Source organism: Cokeromyces recurvatus (assembly GCF_025118155.1).
Source record: "Cokeromyces recurvatus strain NRRL 2243 chromosome Unknown BX663scaffold_7, whole genome shotgun sequence".
Classification (NCBI taxonomy): Eukaryota; Fungi; Mucoromycota; class Mucoromycetes; order Mucorales; family Mucoraceae; genus Cokeromyces; species Cokeromyces recurvatus.
Genome location: NW_026251393.1, coordinates 111,885 through 135,791, shown reverse-complemented (window position 1 = coordinate 135,791; position 23,907 = coordinate 111,885). Strand labels below are relative to the sequence as shown.

Below are 23,907 nucleotides of genomic sequence, written 5' to 3'. Positions count from 1 at the left end.
AGCAGAGGGAAAGAAAAATTATTATGATTTTAAATTGTCTGAGAATGTAAAATATTATCAAAATTTAAAATTCCGAAATAAATAAAATTATTTTATAACTATTAAACTCTTGTAGTAACAATAATAATACTATTTTTTTTTTTTTTTTGTTCCTTTATTATTATTCCCTTTCTTTGTATATACCAAGTTTATCGAGAAAGAGATATAATAAGTATATACAAAATATATACATAAATATTTAATTATTTATATATTTATATACATCGAGATGGCGCAATCTAAACTTTTTCATATTAATGACTATCCCGTTGTCATTGGTATCGATTTCGGTAATATATAGTTATATACAATTTTTATTATAATTAAATAAATAAAACACACACACACACTCATTGACTTATATTCTGTATAGGTACCACTTTTTCTGGATGTTCATATGCTTTCATTCAAAATGATGAAGTTGTGGATGTAGTTCGATGGTAAATATGTATACATGTATATATTTTTATATTTATATATCTTTATACTAAATGAAATTAAACTACTAAATATATGAACCATTTGTATATATACAGGCCAAAGCAAAATAACAATGTATATCCAAAGGTAAAGTTATTATTATTATTATTATTATTATTATTTTTTAAAAAAAAAGAGGCTTTACACTTTATTTATATTAACATTCTCATAAAGACACCTACACTCAATTTCTATCAAGGAAATTCAAAAGAAATGACTCAATGGGGAAATGCTGCACGTTTAGAAATGCAACGTCCTACTGCTCGAAACTCGGTTTTGTTAAAACAATATAAGCTTTATTTGGATGAAAATATTGCAAAAGATTTACCTCCTCTTCCTAATGGTCTAACTATCGTTGAAGCTATCTCGGATTATCTTCGAGCTTTTCATGAACACGTGTGTAGTGAACTAAGAAAAGGCTTTGCAAAAAATTATGGACAACATCAATTTAGATATGTAAGTGTGTGTGTGTGTGTTGACTATTTGGATAGCATACGAATAATAGAGTATCTATTTATATTTATATATACATATATTTATATTGTAGTGTTTAACTGTACCTGCCATGTGGTCTGATAAAGCAAAAAGTACGATGCGTGAAGCTGCTATTATGGCAGGCCTTATTCAAGAAGATGACCATCGTGATCGTTTGATGCTTATTTCTGAACCTGAAGCTGCTGCCCTTTATTGTGAAAAGAAATGTGAACAATTCAATTTGAAACATAATGATAGATTTATGATTTGCGATGCAGGAGGTAAAGTAAATAATGTGGTTGTATTTTCTATGACATTAGTAGAGTATATATTTATATCTTAAAATAATAGGTGGAACTGTGGATCTTATTGTATTTGAAATTGATGAACGTAGTGGTCGTAAATTACGTGAATGTACAAAAGGTCATGGTCAATCCTGTGGTTCAGTCTTTCTCGATCGTCGTATGAGAAAACTTTTAAAAAGAAAATTTAGAGAATATCTATCATCTATTCCTGCTTCTGCCTTTGAAACCATGATGGATAATTTTGTTGATTTAATTAAACCTCAATTTGATGGTGTGGAAGACCAGTTTATTACGTTACCTGCTGCTATGAATTTGGCTTCACTTAATAACCCTGCCATTGGATTAGAAGATGGTATGCTTTGTTTAACCGCTGCAGAATTAAAGAAGGAAGTATTTGAGCCAGTTATTAGGGAAGTCATTAACCTATGTGAAGAACAACTTCAAAAGGCTCAACATTTGCAAGCTATATTTTTAGTAGGTGGCTTTGGTTCCTCAAATTATCTCTTTGAGAGAGTACAAGAGGAGTTTGGTTCGCGTGTTGGCTTGGTAGCTGTACCTCCTCGTTGTGAATTAGCAGTTGTACGTGGTGCTGTTTATTTTGGTTTAAACCCTCGTGTAGTTACGACGCGTATTCCTAGATATTGGTATGGTATTGATACAACAACTACATTTGAAGAAGGTGTTGATCCTCCAAGTTATAAAATTATCAGAGCTGATGGTAGTGTAAGATGTGATAATAAATTTTCTGTTTATGTAAGAAGAGGTCAACCACTTGGTAAAGTTATACACTATACATATATATTTATACGATTCATATATTGCTAACACATTAGTGTATAAATATATATATTAGATATTGATAATTGTGTTTCCAAGGATTTCTTTGCTTATTATCCTCATCATACTACATGTACTCTTTATTCTGCTGATACCGAAGAACAGCCTATCTATACCACTAGTCCTGGTGTACATAAGGTTGCTAACTTTACAATTCCTATGCCCGCTTTAACTGGTGTAAAAGAAGGTGAAAAAGTTGATTTAACAATTAAAATGTATTTTGGTGAAGTTGAGTTAAGAGTTGAAGGTACATCTAAAATATATATAAAAATACATATAATCTACAGATAAATCTAATCTGTATTGTTTTATATTAGCTGTTATTCGTGGCAAAACATACGGTACAACTTGTACATTTGATACAGATTAATTATATAATTATTATTATAATAATAAAATACCACTATACGAACTTTACTTTATTTGTTTAAGAAGAAGCATTACTCTCTCTCTCTCTCTCTTTTTATATATCTAAATACAAGTTTAAAAGCTTTATTATATCTTTATGAATGTCAAACTTATAAAAGAGAGAGAGAGAGAGAGAAATAAAAAAGAAAAAGCAGGAGGGTTCCATAGATCTTGCTTATATATAAAAAAAAAAAAAAAAAAAAAATAAAAAATAAAAAAAAAGCAATTCAATCCTGATAATCTTTCCGTCTTTTATAATAATAATAAAGGTTTAAAAGGGTATAATCAAATGTTTATTAAATATATATTTATATACATGTAAATATGTATATATATGCATGCATGCATGCATGTATTGCCTATCCAGATATCCAAGTAGAAACAAGTGTACGTATATTAGGTGAGATATGACAAAGCCTCTCCAAAATAAAAAGATAAGTCTCTTTCCCTAATTGTGTTGGATTAGCGTAAGCTAATTGTACGATCCTTTGAGCAAAGACCTTGATCATCTCTGTCTTGTCAAAGCTAGACATGGCTATAAGTGGTATCTGTTTAACATAGACCATGATTTCATGTTGTGGAGGCAGCAGATTAAAACTTGGAATATGAGAAGTGATACTAAAAAGGCTTTCCAAGTCATGAATGCATTGTGTAAATTGATCGATGATAATTTGATTAGCAGAATTTGTATAAACAATTTGTTGTTGTTGTTGTTGTTGTTGCATAACGACATAACTACCATTTTGTTGAATATTGTAATGGTGTTGTTTAAGAGCTTGACCAGACGTATGTGTATTTGTTGCGAGATGACCAAAGTCTTCATATACATTATGATGACTAGCGATAGCAGGAGGCTGTATGCCATAATTGGGTTGAGGACATAAAAACTCGGGTAACATTTGAAAATAATAGTATTGAGAGTTAGAAGAAAGAGTAGAATCAAAATAAGGTGGTTGTTGCATAGTTTGATTTTGTTCCTTGAAACGTTTACGATCTGTATAGGCCACCATAAGGACTTTATCTAATTTTTCGGTGGCCTTCTTTAAGGCTAACTGTTCAATTGCTGTATAAGCCAATTCTAAATTGTCTGTGGTAATTGATAAGGCTGCTCTTCTTGCCATATCTGTATTGAATCTATTTGTGATAAAGATAGGGTATAGATGATTGATCATGGCAAGTCGAAGAGGCTCCTTGCAATTTTCCTTTATTAAACTTCTTACTAAATTCTGTATCATCGTTTGTGCCGATTTTGTCGTACTAGACTCATCTGAATTTAAGAAGATGAGATCCTTTGTAATAAGACTATAAGTAGATGAAACAGCCTGCTTAATGGATCTGTCACCATACCATAGGATAACTTCACGAGTGGCTTGAGATACAGCTTGTTGGACCCAACTTTGAATCGCAGGATCTGACATATATGGAGCAGTAGTAGTAGTAGTAACAATAGAATTAAAGGAGAAAGAGGGTCCTAGATCAGGAATGTCAGGGATCATACTACTGTGATCAACGATAGGGAAGAACTCAGTGGTAGTATTGACGTTGGAGTAGGTATGTTCAAGGGGCGTATTGTAGTAATAATCCATATTAGGCAAAATCGTATTGGCTAATGGTAGTCTCATCTTTAAAAACATACTAGGCTCAATACTATCTAATTCTATTGATAGATTCTTACAAAGTACTTCGATCTCAAATTTAAGGTTCAATTTGAGATCAGCATCTCGATATAATTCAACAAGTAACTTCAAGATAGCCATTAACCAAGGATTTGGTGGGACAAAGACAGTATTCCTTTTGCCCTGCTCAAGTATTTTACAAACAAACGGAATAACGACAATTAAACGTTTGTTATAGTAGCCTTCTAAAAGAAGTTCTTTAAATTGTATATACTTTTGAGTAATAGGCTTATTCCTCGCAAGTGTCATACCACCGAGCCAGGCGCCCAAGTTTTTTAGTAAGGAACGATCGGAAGAAGATGTTAAGGTATTGTCAGAGTTAAGTAGGAAATGTATATTAACAAGTGTATCACACATAATATGCCTATCTAATAATGGACTGTTGAGCGCCTTTAGCAAATCGAGATAAAGTGAATGATAATTAAGTTCTACACTAACTCGTTTGACAACTAGATAATGACTAAACCATTGATAAAGGGTCTCCCTCAAATATTCTTTCATTTCGGCTACTTTTGTTTCAAAGTTATTTGAAGCAACGTTATTAAGAATAAATAAAATTTTGCCCTGAATGATTTCATCCGGAGATTCATAGATAATAGTATCATCTTTAGGAATATCAGGAATATGGATTGCATTAAAGCTTCCATCATAAGCGTTATTAGAGGTAGGTGTCAAGAATCTATCAGATTGAGGATGGGTAATGCGAGGACCATCAAGCCGCTCTCTTTGCTTTTGTTTTTCCATTTGTAAAAAGACCCGAACCACAAGAGCTAGTTTAGGATCTGTTTGCTGTATAGATGGAATTTGTAAGATTTGTTCACAAAAGTTTGGCCATTCAGCTAAGCGAGCCTCAAATTGAGTGATAGCGTGTATACCAAAATGATACAACTTTGATGTGGGTGGATTCTTTAAAGACTCTAGTATACCATTCAAAGCAATATCTAGAAATTCATGCGAAAGAAGACGATTTTGAATTAACGATCCAAATAAAACACTCGTGAGGGTGAGTTCCCTATCCGGATATTTATAAAAAAATCGGTACTCATCAAAAAGATTATATATAATACATGCAAATACATTTCGGTCACGAAGATCATTCGAAATACAAAATTGATTCAGTTTATCAATCATTTCACTAACAGACATATCACCACTATAAAGTTGTTGGTAATAAGCATAGGCTTCATCTTCAATATTTGAGTTAAAAGTAATGCCCTTTTTTATGAATAGTGTTGTATTTGTAGTTTTAGAATAGGTTTTATCAACAATCAGTTGTTCATTAGAGGATGAAGCTAACTGTTTCCGTGTAAGTTGGTTATATATCATATGTACATCATTTAATAATTTCTTGTCTTTATCAGTTAGACTAAATAACACATTTCCCCACCACCACCACCACCACCATCACCACCACCCATTCTTTGGTTAATTATTTTTTTCTTCAAAAGATTAAAGAAACACTATTTAATTTTCTTGTATTTTACCTATCTCTTTCAGAAAGCACTTTCACAAAAATAGTAACAACATCCCTCGATAAAGATACAGTAATAGGAATTGGTTTGTTTTCACATCTTGATAACTCTGCCCTTGCCTTATTACCAAGAAATCTTAAACAAGTTTGAATAAATATATCATCATATTTATTAATTTTATCTTGTAGCCATCTTTCAAGATTTAAAAGTTCGCGTCTTGTTGCAAGAGCAGCTAAATCAATAGTAAACAAAAATGGTTGAATTTCAAGAATAAAAGGAAGTATCTATTGGGAGGGGGGAGGAATAGAAGAAATAAGCAGTTGAATAAGTAGCGCATTTTTTGGAGTAAATATATATGCATGCATGTATGTATTTTTACCTTCAATTCTTGAATAAAGACCAGAATACGACTTAATGCAGCTGGTTCCTTTTCATGTAATTCAATGATACTTTTCTTAAATAATTCTGGTTTCACTTTCCAAAGCTTTGTAAAAACTAATAGACTACTTGCATTTCCTGTCAAGTAAATGTTCATCAACCTTTTCAATATCTCATCTTGAGTAGAGTTAATAATTGGCTAAAAAAAAAAAGAAAAAAGAAAACGACACTATTATTAAAGGTGATTAAATTTGTATTATGTGAAATATAAACTTACATCGATTTGAAATAAACCCATAAATAAAAGTTCAGGCGCTTTTTTAATTAATACTCTTTCTAAAAGCGCTTTTACATCGTCAGCAATCGGACTGTCAGCAAGCATAATGATATGTTCAATAAGATCTAGCGAATTGAGTGGATCACTTAAAAGTCGTTGGGCCATCGAGCATACATTGGCAGGAGAATGAGTAAAATCGTCTGATTGAATAACAGTTCTCTTTGAGCAAGAATAGAGATTGATTAGATTGGGAGGTGCTACAGCGATTTGATATAATGCAGTCAGTTTGCCTCGTAAATTATTCCATTCACAGAAAAAGACATTAATAGGGAATTGATTAGTATTGTCATCATCTGAACTAGCATTCCATGCTTTAATTAGAATGTTAAGACCTTTTCCATCAAATAAAAAGAAATGAGGATAATCTAAATGTTTAAAAGCTTTAACCCAATCCAGAGAAGGCGACTAAAATGTAAACTTAACAATGTGTATAATAGTATAATTTGTTGAATTTGCTTACTTTTTCTTTAATGACAGTTACAAAATTTTCAACATTCCAAGTTTCCTCATTATTATTACTTTCAACACCAGACATGTTTATGCATGAACGTGCCATACTTCCTAAAATCTCTCCTACATCTTTTTCATTAATAGTTTGATCTCCAAGTAGATCTCTGACAGCATTTTGAGAGATACAACACTTATGACCAACTTCTAAAATCTTTTTGAGAATCTTGTTATTATTATTTCTATCTTTTGCCATTATTTTATTGTATTAGGAAAGAAAGGAGAGTAAATAAATAAAAGGGAGGGAGTAGGAGTGAAGAAAAAGAAAAAAGGCATTAAACATAATCAATGATTATTGTATTATGAAATATAAATATTTACTTTATACAGGTCGCAAGTTTTTTTTTTTTTTTTTTTTTTTTTTTTTTTTTTTTTTTTAATATATGTACAATGTATATAAATATTTGCTACTTTTATAACAATAGAATTTTCAGGGACACATTTTTTAAGACATAAAAATATAGTCACGGGTTCTAAAAATATTATCAAATCAATGACTAAATTCTGTTCTAATTTGCAATAGTTTTATCTAAAAAGAAATCAAATTAAAGAGTATAAAAATATAATAAATCAAGTTATAGATAAATGAGTGTTGGCCAAAATGAGCTTAATCATTATTATAACCCTATAAGAATCTTAAAACCTGATCTGCAAAAATACAGAATGTGTCTGTGTAACACTTTTTTTTATATTAAAAAAAAAAAAAAACTGATACCTGTCTCTTAACATATGTCTTATTATTAATTATAATAATTCTTATAAAATCACTATAGTTAAAGACATTGACAGCTACTTCTAGTAAAAGAGTTTGCTTTTATACAAATAGTATATTAAATTGTTAGTCTTTTCGTCACGTTGTATCTGCAATTTGTTCCCTAGTTTTCCTCTTTTTCTATAGAGAAAATGAATTATGTCAAAATATAAGATATTTTATAACCTTTCTGCGAAACTGAATCTGTTTTAAAACGCATATTATTATCAGAAATCTTCTTTTTTTTTCTTATTATTATTCTTTTGCTTCTCCTTACCCCTACAAGCACTCAAATAACTAATTTCTATGCATAAAAGTAAATAAAGAAAATAAATAAATGAAACTTCCATACACATGCATTATAAAAATGAAATACACATAGCAAGCTTATTGAAAACAGACATCGAATTCTATACTTTTAGTAAAAAGTAGTTCAACTTTTTTCGTATCGTATAAAACGTGTAAATATGTAGTCCATTAGAAAATTTATAAAATTTAGTTGTTATGACAAATAGCAACCATTATGTTTCCTTATTTGGTAAATAAAAGTGTTCCTGAATTAAATAAAAAAAAAATAATAAAAAAAAAGGTATCAACAGCTTGTGTAAATAATAAATAGGGCATATTATAATTTTTAAGTTGTAGTAGAATATAGTATTTTCGTTTTCATCATTTGAAACCTACTGTAGTAATTTTCGGGAATTGACTTCAAAAAAAAAAAAAAAAAAAAAAAAAAAAAAAAGATTTAAAATTGCTACTATATAAATATCTACTACTTTATTCATCAAAATACTATTATTAGTATTCAGTGCACTTATTGTTTTTTTTAAATATAATAAATAAATGCACAGAAAAAAATGCGTTAAACAAAGGCTCTAGTTTGAAGTAAGCTATACAAGCCGACTTTTTTATTATTTTCTGATATCAAAATGCATTACAACAAGAATGGAAGAAACAACTACAAATAATTATAATCATTAAAGCTCAGTTATTTCTACACGTGCAAAAGTGTCTAATAAATTAAAGGAAAAAAAAAACCTATGCTGATTTTCATAGCTATTTTTATACATATTTATTTAATGAGAGTCTTTTTTATATAGATATAATAATAATATTCGAAGAAGCTCTATAATGTTTTAAAAAAAAATAGATAAGACTTTAGCGTAAATTTAAAGGATATAATGACGATTTTTTTTCTCTTTTTTTTTTTTTTTTTTTTTTTTTTTTTTTTATTTATTTATTTACTTTTTTTTTATTTTTATTATTATCATTGCACTTCTCCATTCCTTTTTAAATTATGCCTATACCATCTTACAAAAAGCCTAATCAAATAAGAATTGCTGCAGTTTCAAATTATAAGCTTGCACAACTTACCTTTGCACCACCAAATAATTTTACATTAAGAAAGACTGCATTAATTAAAAATTTAGTGAATATCATCTATAGACATACACCACGCGAATATCTTTCGAAATTAACTCGATGGCAATATTTTACACCTGAATCACTTGAGGATGTAACTCAAAAAGATATTGAAAAAATCATTTATCGATATTCACAAACTATCTTTAATACAGCAAACATATTAGAAAAGAGACTTCGAGAGCACCAATTTTTGTTTTCAGACTATCCAGAACAAGTGTACGAGGAAGAAGATGATCAGATGAATGATAATGATAATGATCAAACAGAGGAACTAATAGAAGCCTCATTTTATGCAGCTCTTTTCTCTCATCCTAATTCTGTATTCTCAAATGATTCATTAGACAGTGTTGTTGATAAAGAGGAGAAAAAGAAAGACATCACTCCTGTCGTCCTAAAAGTAGAAGAAGAGATAAAACCTATTCCTGAAACGATAATCGATAATCAAACCGAGGAGCCGCCCTCTATTCCTCCAAGGAAGCTTTCAACCAACAATCATGATAACACCAACACCAATCGTTTAAGCTGGCTTAGTGATACTGGTGTATCCACTAATAGTACACTTGCTTCGAATTTAGCTAGTGAATTAATGACTTTATTTGATATGGAATTTAACGTGGATCTTAATTTACCTGACTTGAGAAAGCTGGATGGTAGTACCAAAAACGCTAGCAGTACGTCGTTACACAAGGTATTCACTGCTGATCAATGTAATTCCGATGACGACTCTGATAACAATGATTATTTTGCCGACTCTCTCGTCTTATCTTTAGATCAAACTTTAACATCTTCTAGCCATATACCAGATGAATTAATACAGAGACAGTCTGATCATCATTTAATCCATCACTCTTCCTCATCCTATAATGAAGATGTTTCTACATTTAATTTTATATCTCATTCCGGTCCACCACCTTTTATACCGATTCCACAGTCTTTGTTTCATGACTTTAAATATGAAGATACTTATTTATCCGATGAGGAGAAAGATATCGAAAGCAAATTAAAATCAAAGGATTCATTGGGTAGTCTTAGTCTAGACCATACTCAGCTACCTAATAGAAGTACATCACTCGATTACCGAAACTCCCTGCAAAGCAGATTTGAACTCTCAGAAGATGAAATATCAGAAGCATCCTCTAACTATTTTCATGATTCTTTGAATTCAATTGAATTAGAAGAAATCCAAACTCAGAAACATGACCATTTAGATGATGCTGTTGATGATGATGATGATGATGATGACGACGATGCGCCTCCTACTTTTAAAGGCTTTTTACATGCTCTTACTAAAATCAAAAAGACTAATAGTTTTAATCAAAGTATACAGGAAGATGACTTGAAAGAACGGAACGGAATTCAATCAGGAGATTCTTATTCGGCCATTCATCATCATCATCCATCAGAAAGTCTCCCGAATGATGGAACATCCGATTCTATCGATCTTCAATCCATCAAGACACATAAACGAAAGAATTCACTACAAAAACTAATAGACTTTATCAAAAGTGAGAGCAGTGGTGATAGTAAGAATTCGTCAACTTCAGTAAACGGTATGCAGACTGAAACATCTACATCTACAATAAGCAAGACAACAAGTAATCAGTATCCATTTTCATCATCCTCTTCTGCTTCCATAAATAATATAAATTTCTTTTCCGACGATATTCATAAGAAACAACTTCGAAGTACGCCACCTTCATCATCAGTCGCTTTAGATTCAAAAGGAACAATGAAACGCCAAGGGAGCTATACGATATCGTCCATTATTTCTGATACATCTTCCTTTAATTGGTCTGATGAGGTCCTTCAGCGTCCACATACGCACGAAGAAAGTGGCTCAGTTCGTTCCAAGATGAGTAATCAAAGTAGCCGAACCTTACCTACCTTTATTGGCGATAAAGGAAGAAAAGGGGAGCATAATAGTCCATTAAATCAACGTTCAAAATATACTTTACCCATCGGATTTTTCAAAAAATTGGCTACGTTTAGTAAGAAGGATAAAAAACCAATTAGAGCCTAGATAGTGTACATTTTGTTTTGTTTTTTTATTATTATTTTTTTTTAATTATTATATTTTTATCAAATCTTATATATATATATTTATATTAATATTTCTAGTCTATATATGTATGTATATATATATATGTATATATGTATATATATTTCATGAATAAAAGAAAAAAAAAAATAATGTATGTGTAAAATAAATTAATAGCATATACTTATTTATTTGTATATTACAAAAAAAAAAAAAAAAAAAAAAGAAATAAATAAAAATAAAATAAAATAAGAAATAAGAGAATTGGAGTGAACGAAGGGGATCTCTCTTTTATTAATGGTCTGGGTAATGAACACCAGCCCTTGCGTAAAACATGATTAATCTTAGTTGAATACATTCATCAAACAATTCTTGAATACTTGATTGATTTCGTAAACCGGATCGAATATGACGAACAAAACTATAAAAGTTACAAACAGCCACTAAACGATCTCTACAAGCTTGATCAATCCAACAGTATTCATCATTGATCTCGTCCAGACGGTACCTAAATAGGGATTGATTCTCATGATATTTGATTTCTGAACCACAACCATAACATACTAGAATGCCCTCACTTTCTAAACTAGTCTGGCTATCCCAAGATGACCTTTTAGGTGAGGGAGCTGCAGCTATCGGAACGAGTTGTTCATTCTTTTCTTTAAAGTCGACAGGTTCAATACAGCAAGGATGATGTATAATAGACTGTAAGGTTTTACGCATCGGCAGACGTCCAGTATGTCTCAAGCTACCTAAACGAAGACAAGGTTCAACATCTTGGTCAAGGCATTGCATAAGGAAAGTAATTTGATGAATTTGATCTAGTGATGTCTTTGGAGCCAATGTTATGAACTCTTTAAATAGAAGAAGAGAGTTAGGATCTGAATATGTGGTATTCACAGAGAGACGATGATGATGATGTTGTTGCTGCTGCAGCTGTTGTTGTTGTTGTTGTTGTTCTGTTGCCTCATTATCAAATCGTCTATGATGAAGTTTCTTTGTAGTCGTTGAATTTTCAATCAACTGCTCTTGGAATTTCTTTCTTAATTCTTCAAGTTGAGCATGTTCATGATTTAATTCTTCATGTACCCTCTCTAACGTTCGTTCAAGTTGTTCAATTCTCTTTTGAGCATCGAAGAGTGCTCGTCTTTCTTTTGATACCATCTTATTTGCTTCTTCAAACAATTTACAGGAGAGCTCCTCAAGTTCCTGTTCAACTGCAGTGCGAGCTTGTTCAGCAATGACGGTATGCTCGATCTGTTTCAAGTATTTTTCATTTAATTTGAATAGTCCCTGACGAAGGCCTTGAATCTCCTGTGTTTGCATGTCATAAGAGGGAGGTATCTGTTGTTGGTCATGATCATGCGATTTTATACCTGTTTCAAGAGAGTAGAGATTATGTTGTGTATGATGAACTGATAAGATAAACCTATCACAACTGTCATTCATTACTTGGTTATCAGTTGAAGACAGTGATGACAATGATTTGGCACATACACTATCTGAAGGTCGTGTAACGGACTGCCTTCTGGATAGGAATGCAGGCAATGGTTTTGATGTCACTGGGATATGCATCATCATTATCGGCTCAGTACTCTTTGTAGAATTCAATCTTTGTTGGTCTATTGTCGTTAATAATTCTCTTTTCCAAGTCATAGTTAAAAATATAATAGAATCAAGGAAAAAAAAAAAAAAAAAAAAAAAAAAAAAAAAAAAAAGTAGAAATAAAAAAATTAAAAAAAAGGGAAAAAGGGAAAAATAGAAAAAATTATGCTAATGCTTAAAAAAAAAAAAAAAAAAAGAAAAATTTAAAACAGATAAAATACATGGAACTTCTATCGATCATTTTTAAATAAAAGTATACATCAAGTTGTCTTAAACAATTAGCGAAAAAAAAAAAGCTTATTTTATTACATAATATAATTAGTTGACATTCTTTTTCCTTTTTTTTTTTTCTTTCAACAAGTTGTTTATAGAATAATCATCTTTTCTATTATCCTATTTATTCAAATAATTCAACATTAGCAGGCATTTCAAATGTAGGTTCTTCAAGTATTTGCCAATTATTTGCACATTGTTTAGAAAAATGAACAGCATCCTTAACATAACTTTGATATAAAGATGATATAAATGCTTGTTGCTTGTGAAGATAAGTCAATTCAGACCAGATACAATATCGAATAAATATTTCTCGGTTTTGTATATCAGCTAATTCCAGTTCATCCTAACGCAAAAAAAAAAAAAAAAAAAAAAAGAGATATATAAGCAATATAATTTAATCAAACAAAAGAGAGATTTACTGTTCGAATTGATTCTTCTAATTTTCCTACTTCTGCTTCTAAACCAGGTACTCCTTTATTTTGATGTACTTTTGTACGATTTGTTTGAATCCTTTTTGTAATAACATCGGTTTGGTTTATAGATAATTTATTTCGACGTTCATCTAAATCCTATTTTTATATGTGTTATATATTATAAAACGACCCATCTAATAAGATATGCATTTACCCTAAATGACACTAATAAATCTCTAAAACGTTTTAAATTTTCCAATACACCATCTGTAGCATGATTTACTTGATCTTCTAATAAACTACTTTCAACTTGCATATGTTTTGCTACTGTTTCATATCCTCTTACTACACGTTGACAATTTCTACATTCACCAGCATGATATCTTATTTCAGCCTCTGCGAGTGAACTACATTAAAGTTAATATATACATATACATATATAAACCCCCCCTTTCTTTAAATTTGAACACTATGTGATAGGTCTATTTACTTTAAAGCAATTGAATAACGAGAAAAATCAGTTGCTTGACCATGCATACGCCGTATCATCCTCTCCATAATAAAGCATAAATTAACATAATGATGAATACCAGCCGTAACTCTCTTACGAGCCTTTTGAAGCTGTTCTTCTAAATTTGTTGGTGTTATATTTTCCAATTCATTAATAAGATGTGATTTTCGTTTATATTCTTCATCTAGATTCGGTGGATTTTGTTTACGCCATGCTAATAATTCTGAAGGTTCTGTTAAAAATCGCTCCACAATTTCATCATGGCGTAGTACAGGATGACGAACGATAGCATTAATAAACCTTGATAATCCTTTACGTCTCTTTTCTAAGAAAGCAGTGTCTCCTAGATAACAAAAATTAAGTTAAAAAAAAGAAGAAGAAGAAGAAGAAGAAGAAAATATTTACTTCCTCCTAATTTTTTTGGTGGTAAGTTGGGTATAATACGAAATGGATACCGACAGAGTAAAACTTCCATCAACCACCAAAAATCACTATATCTTCTTAAAACAATAGATGAGCGCTTTTCGTTTGTGATAATATAATTGACATGCTTAAAAATAAATCCTTCTCTTTCAGGTGCAATTGTTACTGCTATTTCTTCTAAATTTTCAAACCAATGACTTGTATCTAATGCATGATTATTTGTTGTAGATATAACTGAACTAGAAGTGATAGTATCACGCTCATACCTGGATGATGAAGTAATAGATGATGTTGAGTCCTTGGGTGATTTCATACCAGGATAAGCTGCCATTGTTGATTTTGACTGTTGATTTGATTTTGTTGTTGAAGGTTCTTGTGGAACAGCAGTACTTTCTTCTACTTCTTCTGCTTCTTCTAAAGAAGCGTTTAATAAAAGTGATTGATTATCATTATGGCTATGTATGATAGGTTGTGGTAAATCTGTATACATGTATAAAAAGATAAGACTATGTGTATTCATTATAGACAAATTCAAGACTTACAATTTTTATTTCTGTAAAGGCTTTCAAGTGAGATATCTTTAAATATGCTGTTAGTAAATATAGAAATAGATATAGATATATGCATATATCTCTTTTGTTTGTTTGTTTAGCTTTGTTTACCTATATTATTCTGTGCACAGGCAAGTAAAGCAATAGCCGTATTAAATTCAGACTGAGTTACATAAGACGCGCCATTAGGTACCACAATTTGCATAATCTATATAAGCAAGTCGGTAAAATAGACATGTAATAGAACCAAATTATATAAATATAGTAATAATAATAATAATAATAATAAATGAGTACCATTTCAATCTGACTAGCTGCAATTTTCCCTTTTGATAAAATAGTATTTAGATTAGATAATGAAATCCTTCCAGAACGTTGATTTTGTGAAAATAATTGATCATATATTTGAGGTAGTTCTACACCAGCTTAAAGAAGAAAACAATAGATTATTAACTATTTTTTTTTTTTGTTGTTTTAATGCTAGTAGAGACATACATAAAATTGTTGTTGAATTATAATTTGATTTAGAAGACATGTCAATATTAGTAAGATTAGGCGTAGTTGAAGATCTATTGATATCTGTTGTTGCGGATGGAGTTGAATGATTTCCCCAAGGATCTTCTTCATAAGAGAACATGGAGGAAGTTGCTAATGTATTTCCTAATATTGAATGTGAAGTATTAATGTTAAACATTGAGCTTGAAAGTGGGTCATCTTCCTCATGCAGCATTTTTTTTTTTTTTTTTTTAATCACAAAAGAGAAAGAAATGATAATTGTTCAATTTTAATCCTGAATTTTAATTTTAATAGAAAATAATAATTAATTCTATAATTATTACCAATTTGTTTTTTTTTTCTTTTAAAAAATAGGAAATCCCGCAGATGATCTTTTACTTCTTATATTTGTAAAGTAAGATAAATACGAACATTATTGATATAGCATAGATTAAAAGCTACAAATATCTTGTTTATTCTTGGGCCATGAATTCTTCTCCATTAGAATAGTCTGCAGGTGAGCCTACTTTAAAGACTTGTAATCAATTATTTCGTTTTTTTTTTCTATAATAAATACATGGTGAAAAGTATGTATAATTAAAATCCATTTGTATTAACTTTGTTGATTATTATTTTCATTAAAGCGAAAGAGAGTTAAATATGTTTATTATATTTAATAAAGTCAGCTAAATTCAGTTTCTATTATTCTTATATTATTTTATGCTCCTGTTTCTATTGAAGATAAGATCTAAAGAATTATTGATCATTTGCTGGACAAGGTTAACTATTACAGCTTTGTGTAGATTGAATGATGCTCAATGTATAGATGAACATATGATCATTCTACCGTAAAATACTTTCGTCGAAGCTCTATTGTACATAGTCAAGTCGTCTAACGTAGTATCAATAAAAAAAAAATAAGGCTTTGTTATTTCAATAGATAATGGAGATGGAGCAACTTATTAATAATAAATATCATAAGATGCTGTTATCCCTTATGTTAATAAATATAAATAATCATTATTTCAAGTAAAGAATATAAAATGACACTAATTGTTCTACAACAAGAAAAAAAAAAAAAAGGAAGGGAAGAGGCAGTAGATTACATAATAGCATACTATATATTAAAAGCAAAGGAATTAATATTTATATGTACAGAAAGAGAAAGATACAAGTAGGAGGATAAATGGTATAAATCTACTATGAATGCTTTTCAACTAAAAGAGATAATATTTGCTTCTGCGCATCGGGATCAAGTTGAGAGATAATATAATTCCATTCATCATGACTTGTTATACTATAATATCCTTTAACAACCTATAATAAACAAAAAAAAAAGGGGGGCGTAATACATAAATAATAGTGTAACAAAGACATTCAATCGTGAATCATATTACATCATTCAATTCAATCCATAAATCTTGTGAGGGACTTCTTATAGAGGAAATAGAAGATAGCAATAAGTATAAGTCCTAAATAAAAATGATAAGTATCTATGTACCTATTTTAAAGAAGAAGAAAGGAGAGAGAGAGGCCTCTTTGATCAACTTACGTTTTGAGCGTCTTTTACGTTCAATTTGATAATTGTACATAAACCTTTGAAAGCTGAATCCTTTTCTTCTCCCCATGGTACTGATAAAGATATCTTTAACCAAGATTTAATGAATGATGCTAGATAAGGAGCTACAAGTTGAGGACAAGCAAGACCAAACCGACCTAATGCTATCATTGCATTTTTATGAATTGATAAGGGCGCTTCAGGATGTGTTAAATAGACGATGAGCATCTTTATTAGATCCGTCATATAAGGCTCTGTCTCTTGACCCCTCCAGCGTATGATCATTTCACCTATAGCCCATAGAGCATTATTATATACTGAAACAGATGATACCATCCCATCATTGCAGTTATAAAGGACATGAAGTAATTCATTCATAATATCATTTAAAAATGGAACAAGCAGATTAAAACAAGCGATTGAAATATAACCTATGAGTGCAAATGTAGATTGAAGCACTTCTGGTACAGGATTCTAACAATAAAAAAAAAAAGAAGAAAAAAGAAAAAAAAGAGTAAGCATACATAGGAAGAAATAATACTTAAAAATAATAATAATAAACTTTTTAGTCTTATCTTTTTTTTTATTATTATTATTATTATCATTGTGAATCTTATTGTTGTTATTACATGAATACATCTTCCCAAAAGATCAAGTAAAGGAGGAGTTGTTTGAGTAATAAGTGGTTCTATCTTAGATCCTAAGCCTTGTACTATGCCCGATAGTAAATCAAGTGCTGCAATCAAAAAATCAACATTAGGTGGCATTATTTTATCTGGATATCGGTCTGCAAGTAATTGTTGTTGTAACGTTGATGAAATCAACTTTACACATCTTGACAAAACGGGTTCAACATATTGTATAAATCCGGGTCCTATAACTGCTGTAATATTTGATAAACACTACATACATATATAAGATTAGGAAGAGGAAGAAGAAGGACTTTTATCCTTTACCTCTAATAATGGGAAAAGATCTGTATCATTATCGGATAATTCATTCCATTTATTAATTAAAGGTGGCATCAAAAGAGAGATAAATTGAGGTTGATTGAGTTCTGAGCCAACTGAGTCTGCAAATGTACCAAGAGCATCATACAAAATTAGTCTGTTTTTACGACAATAGAATCCAAATGCATGATTGAATTGAGTCAAGATTGGATAAATATATGGAATTATCCTAGATGAAGCCGTTTCACAAAATATGATGAAGGCAGTACAAGCTGATTCTTGTACTCGTCTATTTGGATCTAATAACCGTTCAAGTAGTGCAAAGAGCACGGGTTCAAAAAAAGTCGTACCCATTTCGGTTGTTGTGGTATCATATTGATTTACTAACCAATTAGAGAATCGACTTGTTCCCCAACAGGAAATAGCACGAATAAGTGACTAATGACGAGAAATTATCAATCTTGACTTGTAATATGTATATGTGTTTATTTTACCTTTGAATCTTTCATTGATTTTAACAAATATGGAATTAAATGATGTAAATATTGACTAAAAACATGGATGCATCCTATGATAAAAATAAATAAATATATAGATCTTAGTCAAATAGAGAAGAAAGTAAGGAGAGAGTAAGAGAGAGTGAGGGAAAGAACAGAGGGAGTCATCTAATACCTTCTGCAGCTGCGCCTAAAGCTAAAATACCACTCTCTCTAATAAGCCAATTTTCATTCAAAAGAATAGAATTAAATAAATGATCTAAAATGATCATAGCTATATCATCTCCAAAGGATACAGACAATACATCTAAAGCTGCGGCACTACATTTTCTCAAGGTATCTTCAGAATAAAACTCGTCGTCTTCAACGTTATTATCACCACCACTAGAAAGACTATCATCATCATCATTTGTGCTCTGAGTATTACTGCAATTTTCTTGACCTTCTCCTTCATCTTCAGAAGAGTCTTCATTAAAGTCGTTTATTAGTTTATCATGATAATCTTGTTCTGTGTCTATTTTCTTTGGACGATAATAACGAGGTTGAACAGATTGATCATGTTCATGTATTGTATTTATGCAAGTCGTTGGACATTGAATAGGATTGAAAGAGGGCTTATGTCTATCTGTATCCAAGTCTAATAAATCTGATTCTGAGTATATCATGAATTGAATTAAATTCTTAACAAGATGAGGTAAGTAAGGCTTTATAAAAATTATCTTTGTTTGATAAACATAATATTCACTTTGAGCATATTGTATCCAGAAATTACATGTACTAATTAATATTTGTTCTTTGATTCCTACGTCTGTTATTCTATTTAATGGTATAGTTGCATTTACTATATATTCAATTGTTTGATGAAGATACGGTTCAAGTCTTTCAGGAAATGCTTCTAAAAGCATTGATAAAATATTAATAAATTCACGCTGAACGCGAGCATCTATTTTCTCTTCTCTAGTTATTTGTGAATATAATGTCGAAAGAATAGAATCAAGTTGAACTATGAAGAATGGAGATTTTAAAAATACAAATTGACTTGTAGCATATATAGCTTGAACTCGAAAAGCTGAATCAGGATGTGAATAAAATTGAACCAGTTTAGGAATGATCATACTTGAAGGACAAATTCCATTTATTTCTTGATCAAGTTCAGATGCTGTATCTTCACAAATCATGACACATGTATCTAAAGCAGTCTAAAAGTAAAACAAAGTAAGTAAATAGATGAATCTACATTATATGCATATATATAATATTACTTTTGATATAATTTGATTTGGATCGTCCAGTTTTTCTATCAAGAGTAAAACCATGTCAAGCCAATTGTGAACTTGTCCACTGCAGATAATAGATACAATTATAATTGAAATCGTTTTACGAATACTTGTTGGTTGATTTTCATCAAAAATATGGATACAACATTGTTTGATATAATTTAATACAGGTAAAGGGAAAGTATTAAAATTTGTTTTGATATTATTTTTTAGTTGTAAGCCTGCTATTCTTCTTATATTTGTATCTTCATTTGTTAATTTTGTCAATATGTAAACTAAATACGAATTATAGTCGGGATATTCATTAAATAACGATAATCTCTAATAATAAAAAAAATCAAGATGCATTTTATTATACTATAAATACAAATATTTGTATATGTTTGTTTTACTTTATAAATGAGTTGTTGATCTGGATTACTGACATCAGTAGCATCTCTTAACAAGAATAAAAGTTCTCGTAGGCCTTGTTGTTGCGGTTGCCATGTCATGTTGATTCGAAATGAATTCAAGTATATTTATGTAAAAAAAAAAAGAAAGAAGAAATAGGGGAGATAAAAGAGAAAAGGGCTGTGTTTTGATCTAGAATTGGGAAAAAAAGTGGAGTTGCAAAAAAAAAAAAAAAAAAAAAAAAAAAAAAAAAAAAAAAAAAAAATCACGGTAGCTTGTAACAAGTTAAGCTTTGAATTAATAACTTTACTTAATAGTCAATATTTTATTACAAGCCAATTCTACTAGCAAGCTTTTTGCTTTATTTTTTTAACGGCATATATAAATACTCGATTATTCAAATGTAGACAAATTGAATTAATGTATAGAAATGCAATACCGGTTTTTTTTTTCTTTTCTTTTCTTTTAAATTAAAGAGACTTTGGTCATTTCGGTGGTACATTAAATAATATCAATAATCAAGAGTTAATATATAGTACTTGCTTTTTCTTAACCAATTTATACATGTATATATTGATATAGACATAAATATATATATATATATACATATATGCATATAAAGAAGGAAAGAGGAAATCATATATACCTTCATGTAGATAATTATAAATTAGTTAATGAATCTTCTCTTACTAAATTAAAGAAACAAGTATCACAAACACGAGAAAATATAGGCGTATTCAAGCTCTCTGCAGTAAACAATGGTAATCGATTTCCACTGTGTGTATTACAATAAATATGTCCACATCTATAGAATATTATACAAGTAAATACACACATATCTATCTATCTATATACACATATATGATCGTTTTTTTTTTCTTGTCTTACCTTCTACAGTGATGTTTACGTTGAAACCAATTGAACTCTTGTCGACAATTCTTGTCTTGACAATGACTTATTTTTTCATCTTTTTCCCATTCATTTATAGACTTGAGAGAAAATTTATTTTGTCGATCAGTAAGAGTAAGTTGAAGTGAGTAACGAAAATAATAAGGTATTGAGTTATTATGAGAAGGCAAGTAGTGTTTATCTTTAGCTAATAACTAAAAAGGAAAGAAAGAAAGGAAGAAAAAAAAAAGCAGGATAATAAATTGAATACTATTATGTAAAAGCACATACACATATATACATCTATACATCTATACACATATACACATTGATATGTATTTATATATAAATATATGTAACAGTCACTTACTCTATTGGGGATGTAGGACGATGCTTCAATAGTCGCACAGACCCCTTGAAATGAGAAAACTGTATCATCTTTCTGAGAAGTTGATTTATGGTTAATGATTGACAAAAACCAATCTGGACATATAGACTTGAATAAAGAAGATTCATTCTTATGCTCTTCGTCTATAGAAGAGTGTTTTGATTCCTCTTCTTCTAAAAATGCAACCATAACTTCTTCAAATTGATTAAATGAATTCTGTTGTTCCAATAAAAGAGTTTTACATTCTTTTATAAATGCCTTCATTGAGTTTTTACTTTCAGTAGTGGTGGTTATTAGCTTTCGGCTTTTTTGTTGTGATGATAATAAAACAGTCGATTTAGATAATATTTTATGAATATGATTCACACAGTGAATACTGCATGATTTTAAATCGTTTATGGTTGTTTCAATTTGTTTCATCGTTTCTTCCTTTTCTTGTACCTTTGTGATTGTTTTATCAGACGACGTGATTGTATTGTTATGTTGAGATGAAGGAGTATAATCTGTTGTTGATGAAGACGAAGACTTGTTTATGAAACTTGTCGGCGATTTATTGATATAACGATTCTTATCATAATAATTATTGGTAGGACATGCTTCACATTTTCTTATTAATAGAGTGTTGCTATCTATTATTTGTTGGGGTTGGTCATGAAGAAGGCGTTGCTGTGCGATTTGTTTCCCCTTAATTTTTTCATCCAATCGGGGTCTAGCCGAAGACGTAATGAAAGCGACTTCTTCTTTCCTGTAAGCAGCAGCAGTAGCAGCAGCAGCAGCAGTAGAAGAAGGTGGTAGTAGCGACGATGGCTCAGTCTCATTTAACCAAACGTTAGAAGATTTCAAATCATATGTAGACATAGTTCGTAAACGAGAAGGAAGACGACGGATTTGTTGATGCTGATGAGTACGTTGCTGTTGTTGTTGTGGTTGTTGCTGTTGCTGTTGCTGTTGCTGTTGCTGTTGCTGTTGCTGTTGCTGTTGCTGTTGTTTCATGAACTGTTGGTTTTGTGAACGATTATAGATGGACATATTTAACATACTATGTCTTCTTTTCAATTGTTGAGTTCTCTCTGAGACATCATTAGACGACATTAATCGTTCTTTTTGTTGTATCACTTTTTGTTGCTTAATGAGTTCTTCAAGATCATTTACTCTAACATCTTTTGCAATACTCGAAATTGTTCCTCTTCTAATAGAGGGTCGACGTCGAGGTAGTATTATGGCTTCAGGATAGTTTGATGTATACTCGGTCATTATTAATATTAAACAAAAAAAAAAGCTTAAATCAAAGATGTGGGGGAGGGGAGGGAAAAAAAGGGTTTTTTTATAATTTTTTTTAATTATCATTATATGTGATATCATGTAAGCAAAACTATAATTGTTTTAAGGAGAAAAAAAAGACTACACAAAAAAAAAAAAGGGAAGCAGTTATAAAGGGGTAAGAAAAATAAAAAATAAAAACAGAGAGACAAAATGTTTCAATAATGTAATAGGCATTTAATTCGGTCCGAAGAAGAAGAAGAAAAAAAAAAGGTATTAGACGACAAAGATCAAAGGCGGAAAAGATGAATCAAAAAGATACTCAAAATGATTTACAAAAAGTAATAGTTCATCTTTTTAAGCAGATCAAAGATTTTCCTTTGATGTTTTATCTGTAAGTACATAAATTTCTCTAAAGCCGATAGACGATACATACTCATTAAACTAGTAATTAATTAAAAGGAACCAAGACCTAATCTTTAGTTGAAACTACTGCTAATTTTAGAAGCATGGATATCATGCTACTATCATGTTTTACAAACTAAATCAATATAATAATGGATAACTTACTTAATCTAAAGACTTTGAAGAAAAAAAAATATGCAAATTTAAGAAATATATAATTTATAAGGTATTTTATCCAACGCTTAGAAACTTGATATATTGTCTATTTTATATACTTCTTTCCCTAAAAGCTTTTAGCTTTTCATATTCTCTTCATGGGACTCCAGTAGTCACACTTGTGCAATGTCCCTTAAACAGTGCAACGTCCTTACTTCATTACTTATCATAACAAAAAGAAGAATTTCTATTTTCTTTTCCCGCTTTAATCATTTAATTGACCGTGTGTACATGACTTTTATAAAAAATAAAATTAAATTAAATAAAAAAAAAATCTTTTTTTTTCTATGTGCCTTGTTTTGCTTTCTCTTGAATCCATTTTAAAATATTATACTTTCTGCCATCATTTAGTAGCATGCTTACTATTTTACATTTTGATCTTTGAGTGCTTTGGTGATATTTTTTTTTTCTTAAAAAAAAAAAAGTTTTACATAATTGTAAATGAATTTCATCAATATTAATTTGCTGGTTAAGCCAACATTAAAAAAAATAACTCAGTATTTTATTCAAGGTCTTCAAGTATCCTGTTCATTTAAGATATAACCGTTTTGATACAAATAGCATTTAGTCAGTGATAGAGTGATCACTGATAGTTATTATAACTTTAGTATTTGGATATCTTGATGAGGGGAGAAATTATTCTATCAGAGTTGCAAAAAGAAGAAGAGATTTCTTAG

General features: G+C 30.1%; 8 protein-coding genes across 8 annotated transcripts; 2 read left to right on the top strand and 6 right to left on the bottom strand.

Annotated features, from left to right (window-relative positions):
- The first annotated feature begins 140 nt into the window (after positions 1–140).
- BX663DRAFT_502728 (uncharacterized protein) lies at positions 141–2,599 on the top strand. The gene is made up of 8 exons (XM_051526651.1): positions 141–329; positions 413–479; positions 576–606; positions 694–975; positions 1,067–1,274; positions 1,345–2,073; positions 2,152–2,382; positions 2,453–2,599. The coding sequence occupies exons 1-8, from the start codon at positions 269–271 to the stop codon at positions 2,503–2,505; spliced, it is 1,662 nt and encodes a 553-aa protein (XP_051384525.1). The 5' UTR covers positions 141–268; the 3' UTR covers positions 2,506–2,599.
- Positions 2,600–2,902: 303 nt separating this feature from the next.
- Positions 2,903–7,109, bottom strand: BX663DRAFT_431376 (uncharacterized protein; the record flags this gene model as incomplete). The annotated part of the gene is made up of 5 exons (XM_051522865.1): positions 2,903–5,585; positions 5,704–5,975; positions 6,071–6,268; positions 6,347–6,811; positions 6,867–7,109. 5 exons carry the CDS (start codon positions 7,107–7,109, stop codon positions 2,903–2,905), a joined length of 3,861 nt encoding a protein of 1,286 aa, XP_051384524.1.
- A 1,821-nt stretch (positions 7,110–8,930) lies between these two features.
- BX663DRAFT_559557 (uncharacterized protein) lies at positions 8,931–11,205 on the top strand. Its single transcript, XM_051531861.1, has one exon. It carries the CDS (start codon positions 8,962–8,964, stop codon positions 11,107–11,109), a length of 2,148 nt encoding a protein of 715 aa, XP_051384523.1. The 5' UTR covers positions 8,931–8,961; the 3' UTR covers positions 11,110–11,205.
- A 197-nt stretch (positions 11,206–11,402) lies between these two features.
- BX663DRAFT_502722 (uncharacterized protein) lies at positions 11,403–12,078 on the bottom strand. The gene has a single exon (XM_051526650.1). It carries the CDS (start codon positions 11,920–11,922, stop codon positions 11,422–11,424), a length of 501 nt encoding a protein of 166 aa, XP_051384522.1. The 5' UTR covers positions 11,923–12,078; the 3' UTR covers positions 11,403–11,421.
- Positions 12,079–12,150: 72 nt separating this feature from the next.
- On the bottom strand, positions 12,151–12,453 carry BX663DRAFT_430825 (uncharacterized protein; the record flags this gene model as incomplete). Its single annotated transcript, XM_051522829.1, has 1 exon — positions 12,151–12,453. A coding segment is annotated over one exon (303 nt), but the record flags the coding sequence as incomplete, so codon positions are not given.
- Positions 12,454–13,129: 676 nt separating this feature from the next.
- Positions 13,130–15,636, bottom strand: BX663DRAFT_484668 (uncharacterized protein; the record flags this gene model as incomplete). The annotated part of the gene is made up of 9 exons (XM_051524569.1): positions 13,130–13,351; positions 13,428–13,577; positions 13,636–13,828; positions 13,912–14,275; positions 14,338–14,835; positions 14,898–14,933; positions 15,018–15,114; positions 15,204–15,232; positions 15,402–15,636. The coding sequence occupies 9 exons, from the start codon at positions 15,634–15,636 to the stop codon at positions 13,130–13,132; spliced, it is 1,824 nt and encodes a 607-aa protein (XP_051384520.1).
- An 820-nt stretch (positions 15,637–16,456) lies between these two features.
- On the bottom strand, positions 16,457–20,300 carry BX663DRAFT_502718 (transportin-1-like protein). The gene is made up of 9 exons (XM_051526649.1): positions 20,076–20,300; positions 19,669–20,004; positions 18,582–19,605; positions 18,404–18,477; positions 17,916–18,347; positions 17,589–17,861; positions 16,954–17,433; positions 16,799–16,873; positions 16,457–16,718 (listed from the first exon to the last, which is right to left on the bottom strand). The coding sequence occupies exons 1-9, from the start codon at positions 20,172–20,174 to the stop codon at positions 16,602–16,604; spliced, it is 2,910 nt and encodes a 969-aa protein (XP_051384519.1). The 5' UTR covers positions 20,175–20,300; the 3' UTR covers positions 16,457–16,601.
- A 147-nt stretch (positions 20,301–20,447) lies between these two features.
- On the bottom strand, positions 20,448–22,129 carry BX663DRAFT_502706 (uncharacterized protein). Its single transcript, XM_051526648.1, has 3 exons — positions 21,332–22,129; positions 20,962–21,176; positions 20,448–20,878 (listed from the first exon to the last, which is right to left on the bottom strand). Exons 1-3 carry the CDS (start codon positions 21,767–21,769, stop codon positions 20,734–20,736), a joined length of 798 nt encoding a protein of 265 aa, XP_051384518.1. The 5' UTR covers positions 21,770–22,129; the 3' UTR covers positions 20,448–20,733.
- Positions 22,130–23,907: the final 1,778 nt, after the last annotated feature.